Source organism: Typopeltis vanoorti, chromosome 1 (genome assembly GCF_054136105.1).
Source record: "Typopeltis vanoorti isolate ZY-2024b chromosome 1, IOZ_Tvanoo_1.0, whole genome shotgun sequence".
Lineage (NCBI taxonomy): Eukaryota > Metazoa > Arthropoda > Arachnida > Uropygi > Thelyphonidae > Typopeltis > Typopeltis vanoorti.
The window spans coordinates 36,846,483-36,865,401 of NC_143549.1; the positions used below are offsets into that span (position 1 = coordinate 36,846,483).

At 35.3% G+C, this 18,919-nt stretch overlaps 1 protein-coding gene across 4 annotated transcripts in view; it reads right to left on the reverse strand.

Annotated features, from left to right (window-relative positions):
- Positions 1–828: 828 nt before the first annotated feature.
- Positions 829–18,919, reverse strand: part of LOC150109894 (uncharacterized) — a 71,088-nt gene continuing 52,997 nt past the window's right edge. For all 4 annotated transcript variants that reach the window (XM_090397252.1, XM_090397236.1, XM_090397227.1 and 1 more), the window contains 2 exons: positions 4,240–6,045; positions 829–1,778 (listed from right to left, as the gene is read on the reverse strand). In XM_090397252.1, the coding sequence (XP_090253378.1) occupies positions 1,648–1,778; positions 4,240–6,040 (1,932 nt within the window). In that variant the 5' untranslated portion in view covers positions 6,041–6,045 and the 3' untranslated portion in view covers positions 829–1,647. The remainder of the gene's footprint in view (positions 1,779–4,239; positions 6,046–18,919) is intronic.

The following is an 18,919-nucleotide window of genomic DNA, read 5'->3' on the forward strand; positions in this document are numbered from 1 at the left end:
AGATCTACTGGATGATTGCAACTGTTTAATTGAGTAACAACAAAAAAATAATGCTACACTGCCTTCAAAGTTCAGTCCCATCAGACTTCTTCACAAGCATATTTGTACAGGAACAACCTTATATGGAACTGCAGCAACATGTTTTAGTTTCACTATGCTTGTAAAGCTATTTAATAGCTATATAACATTTGCAAAACTTAGTGGTCTTTTGTAGAATCACCAGGAACTTCACACAGCCATTTACTAAACATTCCCATTTGCAACCACTCCCCTCCTAAATTTTTGCTTGTAAGCTTTGTCTCTTTGCTCATTTTTGAAGGGTATGCAAGTCTTTACTGCAATGAATTACGATCAATCTGAAAACTTCCCACTCGCTATCCTAACTACCAACCTGAACGCTGTGCAACCGACTAACTTGTAGAGGTGCTATCAACTTCAAGGAGACAAAATGACACTGTTGGACCATGTGACTGACGTCATCACGCATTTGAAATGTGTATGATACTCGCATCAAACGTATAACACAATTTTTTTTATCAAATGCAAACAAATGGAACTTTTAAAACAATTTCTTTAAGAGTAGGTTATAAAAACAAGTTCTGAAGGAGCTAGATAAAAATATTTGGAGCTAGGGAAGTAAAAAAAAAAAGGAGCTAGATATAGTTCCAAAAAAGCTAAATTCACAACACTGATACCAATTATTGTCAGTGTTGTCCTGGATAGAAAAATCCAGAAATCTGATAATCATTACCTTTTGATCTGGTATATTAAATACAGTATTATAATCAGATTTTCAAGGTGTATGAATGTAGTCAGGGAAATGAAAAATGATCTAATGAATACATTTATTTTCAAGAAAGTGATGAAATACACATGAAAATGCATATGAACTAAACATTTTCCAAAGTGTGAAAAATCTTAACGAAATTTAGGTGATTATTTTATAATCATGAAACACACACAAAGTAATAAAATACGAAGAGAAAATCAACACATTAAAAAATGCATACCAATGATGTGTATCTTATATATTTAATGAAGGTAGTATACACTTATTTGGACAAGCGAAACACCTACTGAAGTCTAAACCATTTAAATTTTGCTACATGCAAATGACCAGACAGTAATCATTATTGGGAGAGAGACTAGAGATAAAAGAGATGTCTGCAAATGAAAATTTTTTAGAATAGTTAAAACTATATACATACAAGTAAAATATAACAAAGTACTACACATTATTCCAAACAACAAGCACACAAAATAAGTCACCTTGATTTTCTGTACTATCTCTCCCAGATAAAAACAATAATTAGCTTGATCAGAAAATGTTAATTTTCCAGTCATTCTAATTCTGCTTTCCAAAGTAAATGGAGTTTATATACAGGCAAGTTTTTTTTAAATAATACATTAAGTTCCACAGGTTTTTTTTTCCTGCAAAGGGAATATTAAATATCTAGATACACAATATTCAGAAATTTTAACATTCTACAGACCCTTAAATGACACCATACATTCACACAACAAGTGATACAAATTAAGCAACAGAGACCTGTCTATATGACTAATTTTATTATTAGTAATTCAACATCTAATTAAAAAAAAATCCCAATCAATCTTATTGAAAGCAATGCAGCTTGTTCAGTGAACTTATGATGATGAACTATCTCTTCTTGTTGGATCCCTGTGTTCTATACCATTTTGTTTTGCCATTTCAGAATTTTCCTGCTTACTTTCTCCACTTTTTGCTTTTGTGTCTCTTTTCCCTGCAGGCTTTCTACCTAAAAAACGAAGACAAAACACTGGAGATAAATAATGGTATAACACTAACTTCTAAAATAATAACAATCACTATTCATTTAATTTTTGAAGTAAAATAATAGCAGCATAATCTGCAGGACTAGATGACTATGATGATGATAAAATAGACAGATTTGTGAAGAAATTAGCCAGCTTGCTTGACTGAGTGTCTAGTGTACCTGCTCTCCAACCAACAGGCTGTGGGTTCAAATCCCACCCTGAGCATGGATGTTTGTGAGTGTCATTAGTGACAGATGAATTTTATCACCATGTGTGTCAACACTGATTCAAAAGTTACACGCCTGGATTCTGGACTATGTAAAATAATATAGAAAATACCAAAAATATATATAAAATTATTAAAAAAAGAAAAAAATTGCTCAGTCCACCCAGAGTATGAATGTACTATGAGTTTACAGAAAAGTCTTTCATGGGTGGGAGCTACATAAAAAAGGGAGGATAGACAAGTTTTATGGTTAACTCTGTCTCTCTCTGTGTGTGTGGGAGGGGGGTGGTGGAATGGACTGAATATAGGCTTAAGATTTTCAAAGACGGTCCGGAAGATTTCTTAGCATTCAAATCAATTAAGGATCCTTCTGGTGTTCTTGGTGGAGAAATGCAGTGAATTGTTTTGGTAGTGTAAGGTGATTGATTCCCTTGGCTGGAGGCTGGAGTTTTTTTTTTTTTTTTATGTTGGGCTGAGCATGAAATTTTTGTATCATGCTGAGATATTCAGAAATTTTTCTTGATTGATTTGGAACACTTGTTGATGAACCACAGCTTGGGAAGTTTTAATAGAATGGAAGCCTTCATTTTGGCAAGGATTATTTCAGGTATTTAGTAAGAGTAGGTGTTTGAATTGGTAGAGCAAAAACAATAATCACACAACAGAAAGGAGGAGCCGAAATCATATGGTGCTACTTTAGTACCAAAGAAGGACCAATTGAGTAAATGCCTGGGTGGAGTACATTCTGTATAAAAGAAACATCTAAGTTACCAAGAAGACAGTTCACATTTTAGTGAGTAATAATAATGACTAATACAAACTGTCCAACATCTCAGTACTTTTTTTTACCAGCTTGATCAGTGATGGGAAACTAGTCTGAATTGTGAACATAAGGATGATGACTTCAATGTTTGGGTATGTAAACTGTAGAAAATCAAGCATCAGAGATAAACAATCACTTGGAATGGTGATTGTTTATCTCTGATGCTTGATTTTACTAATACTAATAAAGATGACAAATGAATGTAAAAAAGTGTGTCAAGAAAATTTTGAGCCAGAGCAGATTCAAAATATAGGAGTTGAATTCTGGCAATTTTTGATAAGGGATTCCAAAAACACATCCTTTGTTAATTTCCCACTCTCCATTCTGTTTAAACAATCCACCTCATGTTTTCTCTATTTATGAATTTTTTAACAACACCTAGGTTATTCAAATGCTGAATAACCTAGGCTAAATCTTGAATTTTTTTAAACTCTCAATGTAGCTAATATTTTTATTCTCCAAACAATTTAAAAATAAAATGGTTTAAATGCTAAAGAGAAAACTTTGGAAATAAGATGACAACTGAATGGCAGATGAACACAAATAACCCAAGCAGTTTCAAAAATTATACATAATAATATATAAACATCTTTGGGAATCTTCGGAAATAGCATTAGATCCTAAATATTTAAATATTAACCAAAGTATTAACTTGTCTGAATACATCCTAGTTTTCATTAGTCAAGAACGTTCACATGAATGTGCAAACACACAGAACATTTGGAACAATTAGAAATCATTTTAAAAAAATAATACTTCTCTTTTGTATAACACTGCATAACAGTTGTCATCTTTGTTAGTCCTTACTCTTTTGTCTATTAGTTTGTTTATTTACTTCTGAAGAAATCCTGTGCAATTGGGATGAAATGTCATGTTATGTTACTAAGTAAATAAATGTTATCAACTTATTCTGGTGTTCTGCCTTATAAACTATAATGAAATATATATATATAATTTTTTTTTTTAAATTAATTCTTGCAACTACTCAAATTATATTAAAATGAAATGTATAAATGAAGTACAAAGGAACACAGCAGTGTTCCTGATTAGCAACCTGATCAATGAACTTATGTTGTGCACCAGAAACCCACTTAACTGTACACCACATTCCTTCTGTATTTTCAGCATTGGATGAAAGCATGTTTATAAATTCATCAACATATATGTCATGGCATATATGTTAATGAATGTCATGGCATTAGGTTCATGTAAAATGAGGAGGATTCGTAAAATGCCTTAACCTATCATTAAAAAAATTTACACATAAGATATGCTAAAATAAAATAGGCTTACATGATTACTCACATAAGTATTTTTAGGATTAAAGATAATTCCATCAGATTAACAACTAACTACTGCAGATTTAAAAAAAAAAATCAGTATGTAAACATACCTTTATTTTGGAATGCTTTTCCAGATCTTCTTGGTCTAATGGATGTTGGATATCCAACAAGAGGACCAAATGATCGCATGATGGGTGCTGCATAAGGAGGTGGTCCAAGGATTGCAGATCGAACTGAATTAATAAAAGATCCTGGAGGTGGCGGCAGCACTGGTCTTTCTGCTATTAAGAATGACCTGCTATTTCTTGGTGATATAAATGGTATTCGTGGAAAGTGATAAAGGGAATCATCTGGATAGCTTTCAGGTGATATTCTTGCCCTTTTAAATGGTGGTCCATCACCAAGCAAGCCAGGTTGCCCAAAATCATCAAGTGGTGAATCAAGCAGTCCAGAGACAGACCTGTCAATCAGTGGACTTTTTTTTATTAAAGGTTCTGTTGGACAATCACCCAAAAGAGGTGGTGGTCTGGTTTCATCATATACTGGTGGAGTTGGACAAGACCAGACTGGATCTCTGGGCTCAATATCCAATGGACAATCCCCAAGCAATCCGGGTTTGTCAAAATCATTATCCATTTTCTTAAGTGTTCTGGGACCATCACCCAAAAGTCCAAACTGCCTGGAGGAGCTATCATCATACATCTGATTTTCTGCAAATGAGGGGAAATCACCTAATAATCCACCCTGCTTAGAAGATAACTTTTCTCTCTCTCTTTCATCAGGATCCCTCAAAAGTCCCCGTATTCCCTTGTTATACGATATAAAATCATTTGTTTGTGACTCTAAAGGGTGGTGTCCCAAAAGCCCACCTTTCTGCAACTCATCTGAAATTTTTGATTGATTTCCCAACAAGCCAGACTGCTGAGCCGTTTGTAAGAATTTATCTATGAGTGGCTTAATAGGCAATGTCTGAATCAATCTCTTAAGATTTTCGCCTTCAGCTGGAAAACTCTCTCTTAGTTCTGCATTCTGGAGTATAGTATCATACATATTTTTGTATAAAATATCACTAATGACTTCTTTTGTCACAGATTCTGACAGTCGATTATCTGGCTGCTTATATTCTCTGAAAGAATCTTCTATTGTGTTATTAAAAGTTTCATCCATGGCACCTCTTGGTTCTACATTACCATGTACAGGATGATCACCCAGTAACCCCATATTTTTCTGGCTATAATCTGTTTGTTGAAGTGCTCTCATCATTTGTTTTGGGATATAGTTTGAAGATGAATCACTCATATTTTTGTTTATATCTGATGACATGTCATAAACATGTGACATGGACATATCATTTACCTGACCTCTGCATTTACTCATACTGCCACTGGATTTAGAAGGGTCCCTATCATCATATGTTTGCATCAAAGACATCAATGTTCCCAGAAAATTATTAACATCTGGTTTACCACGTGACCCTTGCTGCATTCCTAAAGATGATGACTGTCGTTCATACATTTCACTACTTTCAAGGGGATAACTGGTTTTCATGCTTAAATGAAATGATTTTCTTTGGCTTGAATATCTATCAGGTAATGGACTTTCAATTGGCGTTTCTTCTAGTGAATGTGATAATGAATGCCTAGACATTAAATATCTGTCTGAAGAAATCTGACTTGAATGCTCATCTGAATACATCAGAGATCTATTTTCTGAATGCCGGGGATAGTCATCATATGTATCTCTGTTCAAATCTCTGCTCCATGGTTGCATATCATTTTCATCCCAATTTCTTTCTCTCTCTCTCTCTGTCTGTCTGGAAGATAGCTGCCAGCTTCTTGATTCAGTAAATATTTCTGGGGATCTGCTTAAGAATGGTCTAGGTGTATATCTACTTCTCCGAGTCTCATTCATCTTACCTATAAGAAAATAAATGGGAAAGGAGGAAAAGGATTTTAAATATATGCGGATTTAATAAAATACAGGATGCATATAATGAACTATACAATTTTATAATAAAAAAATTTCACCAACATGCACAGACAACAAGCATTGTATAGCCAAATAGTTCTCAAATATAATATTCTTAATCAGATTAAAGGTATTAAATGGAAGCTTGGGCTACATGCCTTTGTTTTGTTATGATATATACTATGTAATAAGTTTTCACTAAAATGGTATTCCTTTGGATTCTCTTACCAACTCCAAGAGCAAATTTTAGAAATTAACTCAAAATTCGGTACAAACTGCTGTTTGTGTGTGTGTGTATATATATATATATATATATATATATATATAAACAGCATTGTACATATATCTACTCTATACTATAAAATGATAAGCTGAAATTGGAAACAGATGTAGGCTGTAACATTTTGAAACTCAGGGGCTACCCTGAGTGTCGAGTCTTCAAAATTTGAGTCATCGAAATTCAAGGAGAACAGGCCTACCAGTCCAGAATACAGGGGTTGGGCAGCGTAGGTGTCAGGGGACGGAGCCTCCTAGCATATATATATATTTGGCATTGTAGCCATTGGAAGGATAGAAAGGAAGGTAACATTGTATGTACCTACACATGTAGGTTAACATCATGTGGCTAAATGGAGATGTCAATGTATCTTAACAAGACAAGGTTTGAGAACAGAGGTATCAAGAGCAAGCTTTTCAAAATGCTCCATACAGAAACTGCCTCCAGGAGAGAGGGCGACAAACCCATGGAGCTATCCTCTGTTGATAAATTCATCAGAGATTCATCATCCATCAAAGTGGAGTAACCAGCATGGATGGCAAAATTAACCATGATATTATTATTTAAAACTAAATTTTGGATTAAAGATTTGGAATGAGTGGAATTTTTTATATAAAATGAAGTATGGCTAGTAAAAGAGGGTGGGGGGGGGGTAAAGATTTAGCTAGTTTATAAACTACTTCTTTGAAGTTATTGGGTTTATGAATTTTAGATAATCAGCATATGGGGGAGAGGAAAGCCAAGATGTGACATTTTTAATAGCTCTTTCACAGTCATTTTTTGATGTGTGGACAGTTTGCAACTATTCTAGGATTTAGTATAGCTTTTTTTTTTTTTTAAATATATCTGGTCCACACACGAAAGACCATAAGGCCTATAGCGTATTAGTGCTGTGTGTGTGTGTGTGGGCAAGAGGAATAGAAGAAAGGAGGAGTCTATTCACATTTTGCTTGAATAGCTGAGGGTTGTAATCTTTGGGGAAGGCAGAGTGTGTGTGTGGGGGGGGGGGGGGAACTGTTCCAAAGGACAGAATTAAATGGAATAAAAGAGGAAGCAGTGAAGTTCGTTCAGTGAGTTTTAAGATGGACTGTAAAAGGGTGTTGGTAAGCAGTGGGTCTTGTTTTAATGATTTTGGAGGATAGTGGAAGAAATAATGACCAATTCAGCAGAACACTGTTCATGAAAGTATCTCTAGAAGAGGCACAAGAAAGAAACTGAACATTTATGGGAGAGAGAGAGAGGAATTGGTAATTATCAGATTGTCCTCTTCTGGATAGAATCGAGCAATCTCAGAGAGGATTTTGGTGTACCACCACAAATATGGGAGCAATATTCTATGGCTGTGCAGATTTGGGCTTTGCATGGAGTTAGCAGCTAAGAAGGCATAGTGTCTTGTGTGGAAAAGTACATGAAGTTTTTTGGCAGCTGCAGAAGCTATAGTTGAAATATGGTTGTGCCAGGAAAGATCAGAGGTATGTTAGTCGAAGAAGAGGTCTGACTGTGTTTCAATATCTCAGTATTAATGAAGGTAAGAGGAGGGATGCGAGCTCTTTCTTGCAAGAGATCAGACAGAACTGAGTTTTGGTGGCATTAAAGGTGGCATTAAAGTTTACATGGTTGTCCTTGCCCCACTGGGATATAGCTAGGGGAGCTGAGTTCAGGTCCCTGGTTGTGGTAGACCTTGAGGATAATATTTGAGCACTAACAGGTTTGTCGAATGAAAAAGAGGAATGGAGTGTCCTGATGAAAGTTAGTTATCATATGCTGGATTCTTTTCTTCTACAGCTTTGGCACACCTGTGGGAGAATCAAGGCTTAGATAGGAGAATTACAAAGTACATATTATGACAAGCTGAATGACATGACATAACAATTTGGAAGGCGAGATTTTGGGTCAAGAGGTGTTTGACAAAAGCAATATCAGAATGTATACCTAGAGTCAGAAAGATAAATCAGGTAGGAGTTGCAGGCAAAGAACAGGGTTATGGAGGGATTATAAAGAAAAAAGTGACCAGCATGACCACACAAGAAGTACAAGGCACAGGCAAGAAGGGTGACATGCAGTGGTGAGCTATGGAAATTTTAACAAAGGGCTTGCTTCGTCGAGCAAAAAAAGCCATATTCACACAAAAACTTTTATTAATACAGCTTGTGTACAAATTCCACTCAAAAAGTATGCGAGGACAATCAACCTCTAAAGGCTATCATTTTTAACCAATATTTCATGATCTAAACATGAAAGATGTGCACACAATCAATTGTGTTAATTTATCTTACATAAGAAAAACATTTTTTAACTATCAAAATATAATAAGTATGAAATCTTTTATAATATTGTATAAAACATTTGATTGGCTACCAGAAGGGTAAAGATAGTAGTGCATATGCTTAATTTATTTTCAAAAGCGGGCGCATTCGTTATAAAGGAGTTGAAACAATAATTCCAAATAATTTATACACTGCCGAATAGACTAATTTTTGTTAGGTTACCGTGTGAGTTTATCGCTTAATATGTTTAAAAAAAAAATTTTTTTTTGAAAAAAGTAAACAAGAAAAACGAGGGGCTTGTCGCAAATTTGAGAAAAATTTAACAAAGGGCTCGCACGAGCCCCTTATAGCTCACCACTGATGACACGTATGGCAAGGAAGACTGAAAGATATCCTAAAGAGCTCTTTCGCTATGCGGCAAGTAAAAGGAGGAATGAAGGAATGACTATGGAAGAAGGATATTAAAAAGTACTGCTTGTCAGGAGGTAATGGAAGCAAACCAAACAGTTGAATTACAGAGTGAGCATTTTACAAGGGGGGAGTACCATCAAGGTGGTGATGTTGCAATGCCAAATGTGACTGACTGATAAGAGAATAGAGGATGAAGAAACGGAGGCACATAGAATATTGTAGAACCTCAATTCTAACACAGCAGTGGTATCACATACTAACCTGTCCATGTATCATGCAAATATTCAAGGGAATTATTAGCACCTCTGACTAAGATGTTTATTTTAAGCCTCAGTACCGGTACAGTGGAAAGAGGACATAATAGTCCCAATGCATAAAGGAGGCTCCAAGTCAGTAGGAGCAAATTATAGACCAATCAACATCTCTAGAGCAGTGTTTAAGATATTAGAGAAATTGGTAAAATACAGAATTCAGAACTGGGTAGACAGGAATATGATACTCAGCAAGAGGCAACATGGTTTTGTGAAGGGTAGGCCTTGCCTTAGTAATTTGCTTACGTTTTTATAATAAATGAGAAGGCAACTGAATAAGGGAAATGGCTGTTCAGTGACACTGCTAGACTTTTGCAAAGGATTTGACAGGATTCAACACAGATCTTTGTTGCATAAACTGGGATAGATGTGAATCTGATGATTTGGATTAGAGGGTGGGTGCTGGACAGATGTAAAAAGAGTGGTTTATGGATGAGTTGAGTATAGGAGAGGGTGACCAGTGGTATACCCCAGAGCTCAGTACTTGGGTCCTCTTTTTTAATTTGTACATCAATGACATAGGAAATGATTTGACACGAAATATTCAGCTGTTTGCTGATAATGCTAAATGGGGAAGAGCAATGGTAAATGGTAATGGAGTCCATATATATGCTAGTGTGTGTATATATATGGACTAGTGCTCATGCAATGGGTTAAGAGGTTGAACAATCTCAGTAGCATTTTTTTTTTAATGAATGCAAAGCTCCTATTTCATACTTTGAAATGTAAAACCACATGCCAGTTTAAAGCTGTGAAATTATATCTATTTCACAGATATAATTACATTTTGATGTCATCTGTTAATTGAGTCTGAAAGAATTTTTCTCAGGGCAAATGCAAAAGTTTGGGCCTTGTGCTAAAACAGTAATTTCATCTGTAGCAAGTTTAAAAGGAGATAATTTAACTAGCCATATATGCTGACATCTGAAGTGTGAAAGATGAAGTTCACATGTGGTGCACATTTGATGATAACATTAAGTGTTCACCTGTACCCGCGCGGTTAGCCTAGTGGCTTTGCGCTTCGCAACCATATGCCTAGGGAAGGAGTGTCCCAGGTTCGATTCCCGTTGTAGACGTGAGGAATTTGAGGATCTTCCTCAGGCATAGCCAAGTTAGCCGGTCTTGGGCGCAGTCAGAACATACGCCTCTACAGTCAAAAAATATACCCCCCCCCCCCCCCCAGCGGCAGACCAGGCGACGGGTCGGTTGGGAGTAGTACTAACAAGAAGTCGCATCTAAGTAACACGCGGACCCTGCATAGGAAGCAGGAATAACGCGTAGAAGAAGAAGATTAAGTGTTTACCTACAGATTTGATTTTTTTTTTTTTAATTCTGCAAAAATCAGGAATAAAGTTACTACAAATTTTAAGAAATATAACTCTTAACTCTATGCTTGCTGGCTTCAAATGTAACATACCAAAGCTGATTAGTCAACAATAGGAAATGATCCCATTGTACATACACTGCATACAAACAAGATTTTCAAACTTCTTTTGCATAAGTTTCTATTTAATGAATTGGTTCATGCCAGATTCTTCAGAAATATCAATGCTAATATTATACAACTCTGGATTTTAAGTTTCTTTGATAACATAATATACATTAGTAATACAAACTTTAACTTGAGCCAAGTCATGTTTGGTGCAGTGCAGCTGATTCTACTGCAGAGATTTACTAGCAGCACAGATAAATCAAGCATGCAACCCACAGATTTGATTATTATTATTTTTTAATTCTGTCACAAATTAGGAATAAGGTGAGTCACTGTAACATGTAAGAAATACTGCTCATCACTAAACTTGCTGGTTTCAAATATACTTACCAGTTATTTACTGGTATCCTTAAGGGATGTATGAGATACTATGGCACTCCAACAAGAGATTTCATTATTAATTTTGTTTATAACTGACATTATGCATACTGTTAAAGAATGATAAATGACTTATAACTAGATGACAAATAATATTTTAAAAAATAAATTCATACTTCTGTTTGAATTACACAAAGTATACCTTTTAAAACTGTGCATTAAGATTTTTAATTATGGTTATATTAATACAAATTTATTGATTTATTTTTCCTTTTATTCTTTTTTTTTTTTTTTTTTTTTTTTGTAGGCTCAAAGTGTAAGTCAACCATCTGAAACTGGCAAAATGATACTAATTATAGACAAGATGATTGATAAAACCCTTATGTGATCACATACGGGTTTGGTAGGAGTAGAGGATATATTTAAACATGTCACAATTAGTAACTGGAATGAAAACAGCAGAATGAAATAATTACAGACTACTCAGAAAATTAATACAGAAAGTAAGGAGGTGGTTGTTCATAGCCTTCATTAGACCACATGCAAACTCAATATGAAGAGATTTGGTGAAATAAATTTTGGAGAAACAAAAGAATGAATCTAGCTAAGAATTAGAGAATTTTGCTAAGAATTTGAAATGAAAACAGCAGAATGAAATAATTACAGACTACTCAGAAGATTAATACAGAAGATAAGGAGGTAGTTGTTCATAGCCTTCATTAGACCACATGCAAACTCATTATGAAGAGATTTGGTGAAATAAATTTTGGAGAAACAAAAGAATGAATCTAGCTAAGAATTTGAAATGAAAACAGCAGAATAAAATAATTACAGACTACTCAGAAGATTAATACAGAAGGTAAGGAGGTGGTTGTTCATAGCCTTCATTAGACCACATGCAAACTCAATATGAAGAGATTTGGTGAAATAAATTTTGGAGAAACAAAAGAATGAATCTAGCTAAGAATTAGAGAATTTCGCTAAGAATTTCCAGGGATGACCAGAGGTCATCCCTGGAAACTGTATAAAGAGGGTGTGAGTAGGGGGAGTGAGAGGCAGGTTTTTTTGTGCAGAGTTGTGAATGATTGGAATGCCTTGCCTGAGAGTGTGGTGTCTGCAAGGAGTTTGAGTGTGTTTAAGACACGGTATGATGAGATGTGTGTGTGATAAAAGGACTTCCCAGATGAGTCTTTGACTCCATGAGGTCTTGGGAAATAATAATAATAATTAGAATTGTTTATTACATGTTCAATATTTTACTCAAAGCATCAGAGCAATAAAAAAAAATAAATAAAAAAAAAAATTACTGTAAACATAAACTACTACAAACTGAAACTTAACAAGATGAATGGTGTTACTAACAGAACATTTTACATTAATTGGCACTGAAATTAAAAATATCTACTAGTTAAAATTACAAAGTAAATGAATGTTATGCACATTTTTGTGAGGTGATGTTACCTAGGAGTTCAAACCACTTTTCAAATTGCAGAAACACCTGTATAGGTGTCTGTACAACTTCCCTTACATGGCCACAAAACAAAGTACTATATACGAAATCATGGGAAGTTCATTCTAAATCCAAAGTCAATCATAACACACTTTAAAATCATTCACTGCCTGCATTACTCCCCATGCTTATGTAAAGCATCCACCAGGCAAAAAAACCTAATAATCTCTTCTGCCAGGGATGGTTCTTTTCTTTGTGCTGTCCTCTAAGTGTTTAACTATATCCAACAGAATACAGCTTTTCACCTCTAAATTTCAAACTTACACTCACATTAAGCTGCCCATCTTTCCCTATTCAAATACAAAGAGCCAAATCAGCACTAATAACATTTCCCTCAGCAATCCAATCCTAATAGCATTAACAACTGGCAATAGCCCAAGTACTAAGCATTGTAAAGCCTTCTCTTTCTTCATACTGCTCTCCCTAGACAATTCTTTTGATATCTAACAGACAGCAAATTACCAATTCAAATTATCCATCTGATTATTGAACTCTTTTGTTGCAATTTAAATTCTGAACTTGACAATGTAGTAACATGCTTTGAAATCAGAAATCTGACAAGGGAACTGACCGGGTCAGTTCTTTAGCATATTCACTTAAAACATGTGGTGAAATTTCACTAGTATACAGTGGATGTATATTTTTAAGATTTTCATCTAAATAACAAAAATAAATGTTAACTTTCACAGAGTTCAGTGCTAATGGCACCTATAAAAGGGACAGAGAAAATTTCAGACCTTTAAGCACTGTAACAATAGCCTTTCCTTTTTAAAGTGTTGTCATTCAATCATGCAATACAACATAAAGTGCAATCATGCTCTTTGGCCACAGAAGATGCAATGAGATAGGGGCAAGAGCTGGGGATCTTGATGGGACAGGAGCTGAAGTCTATTTTACAAACTGCAGAAGTTGTAAAGGCTACCCAGAAAACTGCTACAATGCAAAACTCCTCATCTCTGCTAGGGTCCTTTATATTATAGTACGTGATAGTTTCACTCTATAAGGCACTGACAGCCTGGTTTGGTTGAGTGGTTAGCGTATCTGCTCTCCAACTAACAGACTGCAAGTTTGAATCCCACAATAGGCATGGATGTTTGTAACTGTCTTTAAGTGGGAGATGAATTTCATTACCTGGTGTGAGACCACTTCCCTGTTTATTGGAGGCCTGAAGTCTCTTGAAAAGTTTTAGCCTCTACAGCAAGGATTCTGGACTATGTCAAAAGTAAGTAAAAAAATACAAAAATAAATAAAAACAATAATAAAAATCTTAGCCTGCCCATGGTAGGAATGTACTATAGGTTCACAAATCAACCTTTAATGGGTGGGAAACAAAAACTAATCAAACTACATGGATTTCTGTGCATAAATCTGCCAGCTAGATATTATCTGGAATAAGGTAACGAGAGAGAGAGAGAGAGTGCAGAAGCAAATGTCTCAAGACTCTACAATGTTGAGTATGAAAGCAAATCAAGGGTAACTGATTTGCAGAGCTTAGAGAAGAGGTGATATGAGTGAGACAGTGGCAAGAGGAGATTATCAGATACACATAGGAGAAATACTGCAGAGTAGTGGATGGTGAGAAAATGGGAGGTCATCCCTGGAAACTGTATAAAGGACATGTGAACAAAGAAGAGAAAAAGGGCAAAGTGCAAGTGTAGCCTTCTGTAATGAATCTCCTGATTCCATGGAGGAATGTAGTACAAATATTATAAAACGGCTGGCTTAAAAAAAAGATAGATATGTTATCATCTTTCAATAGCCAAAAAAACGTCCATTATGCTTTCCGTCTCTATTCTCTAACTGCACTTTTTGTGTGTGCCCAGTGTATCAATGTAATCGATACTTTTGGAATTCTGTCCTCCTTTTCTTCAACAGGAACCATATTTTGAAAGAAGCATTCAAAATAAAAAATCTGATCATATGCATTATAATTATGATTTATACAATGTGCTATTTTAATAACAATTTTTATAGAGGAAAACAAAGAAACACTGAGGTGCTGGTAAGAAAGTATACATACTTTCTTACCAGCAAATCAGTATTTTTTCAGCAGACTTCAATTCACCTATACTCTTTTTTCAGGTTAAGAGGGTAACGAAATATACTACAGGCTGTACTGCTTCCGAAGGTAGCATCATATTAGTTCACCGTTACTATGGCAATGGTGAAGTGCATGGCATTTGTAACTAAGCACATGTGCAGAAAATCCCCTACAAGCTGTCATTGCTCAAATCACAACTGTAACAAAGTAGATGTCATAGTTTATTATAAACTGGCTTAAGATAAGCAGTGATTGTTTATGTTATGAAGTGATCTTCACTCATCACAATGCACGTTTCTGAGCATGACACATTTTATTACAATAATATAATATAAGCATAAACACACTTATCCCTTCATTAATTTAACGAGGAAGTTCCTCAACACCACTCAGGCTGTGGGTAGTATCATCAGATTGTACATCTTCACTAAATAAAGATTCAGAGCTGTCATCTACCGTGAAACAAGTTTTCCACCACCTCATCTATCATTCCATCAGGGACCCAGAATTTTTCTTCTTCTTCAATAGCTGCATAACCAATGCTAGGATTATGCAACTTTTCTATGTGCACAAAGTAATTTTTCGAAATCCTTCCATGACCAGTCTTTCAACATCTGAAATTTTGAAAGTAGTATTAATTTTAGCTGCAACATGCCTATTAATTTGTGCTCAGATGAGTTCAATTCACAATGGTATGGTAGAAGATGAATAACCGTGTGTCCTTTCTGTTCGCCAATAGCGTCAATGCGATATTTTTGAAACTAACTCTTGACATTTGCCACCAAGTTCAATAGTTCTGTTTTCACCATATCAGAAGTAAAACTGATTCCTTTTTCCTTCAGTCACTTCTGAATGTTCTTTTTGCGTGTAGTTGAGATGGCACATTTTTCAGTTGGACAGAATGGTAAGGCGGATTGTATATTATAATAACACTGTTAGGCTCAATGTTTGGCAAAAACATGTTCGTGAACTGTTCATAGTGCTTTCCATCCATTTCCATATAATAAACGCCTTGTGATTTCTGCACTCATAAAATTTCAAGAGCCCCTGGTACAAATCCATCTTCGCAGCCAGCATGTGTTATGTTTATATGAGACCCCTTTCCACTCCGTGCGTTCAGGCCTATCATTAAGCCCAACAAAAATGCTTGACGAGCACTTTATACTGTCGTGTCCTGGAGAACTTTAGTGCAGGTGTGACTGGCATTCAACCAGTTTTCATCTGTATAATAAAATTTTCATCCCTCATGACAATATTTCCTGATATTTCATAAAATAATATCTTCCCTTTCAAATAATGCCAATGATTGCTTTCTTGTGACATAAACAAAACCAAGGTCCTTTAACAACTGGAAGTTGTTGTTAACGAAACATGAGGGAAATCTTCATCATTTCCAGCAGTCATTACCTTATGCATCGTAGGAATTTCATTCTTTCGGAAGAAATCGTGTACTTTCTGATGAACTGCTCACAGTGTCAAGGCGTAATATTTCACCGAGTCTGTGCGTAGTCCTACAGAGCTAGGCCTCTTCTTCCCTGGCATATGTAGTTGTCCTGTCGTGGTCAGTTCCTTCTTAATGCGATATACAGCAATCCCTCGATTAGTGTGCCTAATGCATTCTTCAGAACAGGCGCATTAATCGAAAACACACTAATCGAATATAATAACCTATGGAAAAAGTATAATTCGTTCCTCAAATTTCTTTTTTGAACCTCAATTTTTTTTTTTTTTTTTATAAAAGAATTAATGTATGACTCAGGGCGTAGTTAAAAGAAAACATTAAGCTGAAAGACAATAAAACATATTCAGAATATAAATTTTATTATTCTACTTCTTAACAAAGAATTGAGCTAACGTAGTTTGGCAGGCATTTTGTTTCTTTTTTTCATTCAACCGACGGAATTGCCCTATTGGCTCTTCTACCCTTCTGCAAATTTTGCTGCTTCTCTCTTCATCAGGGTCAGCCTCTAAGCATTGCTGCTTAAAAACTTCGATTATACGAAAAATATTTTCAAATTGTTTCTGTGAAATCTCTTTTGGCTGACTATCAGTAGTTAAATTTTCTTCGTATTCTTAGGGATCTTCCCGCTGTGCATCTAAATTTAGCAGGTTGGAATCACTCAATTCTTCAGAATGAGATTTAATTAACTCTTGGATGTTTCTTTCTCTCCTTCAATGATAACAAATTGGTCATATGAATGTGAAGGACGTACGAATTGGTCGCCAACATGCGAAATCACTTGATTTATAGATAAAATTAAACGACTGTTATACAAGCAAAATAGTTACCACTTTAAAAACTACAATGATCATAAAAGAGAAGTTAATTTTCCGACGTGTAATAATAAACAACTCATCCCAGAAGATGGACTGATTATCCTATTATCGGAATGGATTCTCCTTTTTGTGACATGCGCAGAAGTGTCGAAGGGTCTCAAATCTGTGGGCGTACTATAGCAGACATAAATTTTGGTGGTAAAAATTTGGAACATAGTATACATAGTGTACATGGAAGTAGTGCAGTAAGCCATTAAAAATAACTTTGTAAAATGTTTTAAATCGATAACAAAATTATTTCATTCCGATGAGTGATTTTTTAAAATAGCCATAAAAATGTATAGACAGAAAAATTTTTTAAATCTGTAACATTTATTTTTAAGATGTATATAGGCACACTAATTGAATTTGGGTATCGAAAAAAAATCATGCACTAATCGGGGACGCATTAATCGAGGGATTACTGTACTGCTGTCTTGTTTACACCTGTCAGTTCCGATTATTGCCCACTGTTTCATCAGAATTTCTCATCCATAAACCAGCGTAAGCATTTAGTATGATGTGCTTTTCAGAAGTTTGCCTTTAGGATGCATTAGTAATTTAGGACTACCACAAGTGGGAATACAAGAGCCAACACCACCAGTCATCTCTGCCATGTTTAGGGTAAAATCGGCAGTTATTGAAGACCACGACAGATAATTGCATTTTCCAAAAATAAGTTCCCTGTAACAATTTAATGGTATGAAACACATAATTCCAGCATCAGCAAGTAAGGAAGTAGTAAAATAATCATATACAAAGTACCACATGATGTGATAACATAAAAATTTTTAAGGAACTATTTTATGCAGCATAAGCCTACAGTACTAACTGTAAGAAAAGCCGGAAATGTAGCTTATTCCGCTACTTCCAAGATAACCTGAAAACGAGTATACAGGTATCCCTTGATTAATTAATCTCTCGATGTTACCGCATATATGAAATTCATGTTAATCAAATATAAAAATCAATTTTAAAAATTACAATTTGCCCGTGATCGATTACTGTATTAACACGTTCGCTGCCAACTACGAGTATACTCATAGTAGGTAAACCTGCTTCACAAGCCAGCTACGAGTATACTCGTATGACGCTTACCGCCGGGAACGAGATTATTGTAGTGACCTTGAAGAAGTGAAAATGCTTGGCTTGTGGGGCTAGCATCAAAACTGTGTATTCTCATAGACCGTATATGCTCTGTACAAGCCAACTACGAGTATACTCGTAGGACGCTTACCTCCGGTAACGAGATTATCGTACTGACCTTGAAGAAGTGAAATTGCTCGGCGCAGGGGAACAGACCATGCCGAAGTAGCGTGGCAGCGAACGTGTTAATAATTCTTTTATACCAGTATATATTTTACTCTTTTAGGAAAGATAAAAAATGAATGTAAAGTAAATGATTAATAAATGCTTGTACCCATTTTAGTTACTGCAATTTTTTTATCAAAAAAAGTTATCGAGCCGTCTGAACAGTTTTAGTTGTTTTCCTATCATTATAAATTCTACGATAACAAGTAAAATGACTCTCTAGACCTCGGCAATCAAGTATTCTTCGATTAACATCTGGATCCACATCCATTACTTGCTGCTTAAGCAAATCTAGACTGCGAAATATTCCATAAGTTATTTGATCGTTGTCTCCTTTGGAACCTCATCTTCATATTCCATTTGCTCATAGTCTTCATATGCACATTGTTGTTCAATTTCAAGAAGATCGGTGTCACTGAAATCTTTTGAATTTGAATCCAATAATTCTTTAGCATCTTCTGCATCAACACCATCAAAACCAAGGTCTTCCCCAAATACAACGCTTTCTTCAACCACGTTGTTCACAGGATTTTGAAACCACCTAAGTCATTAGCACATTCTGCAAAAG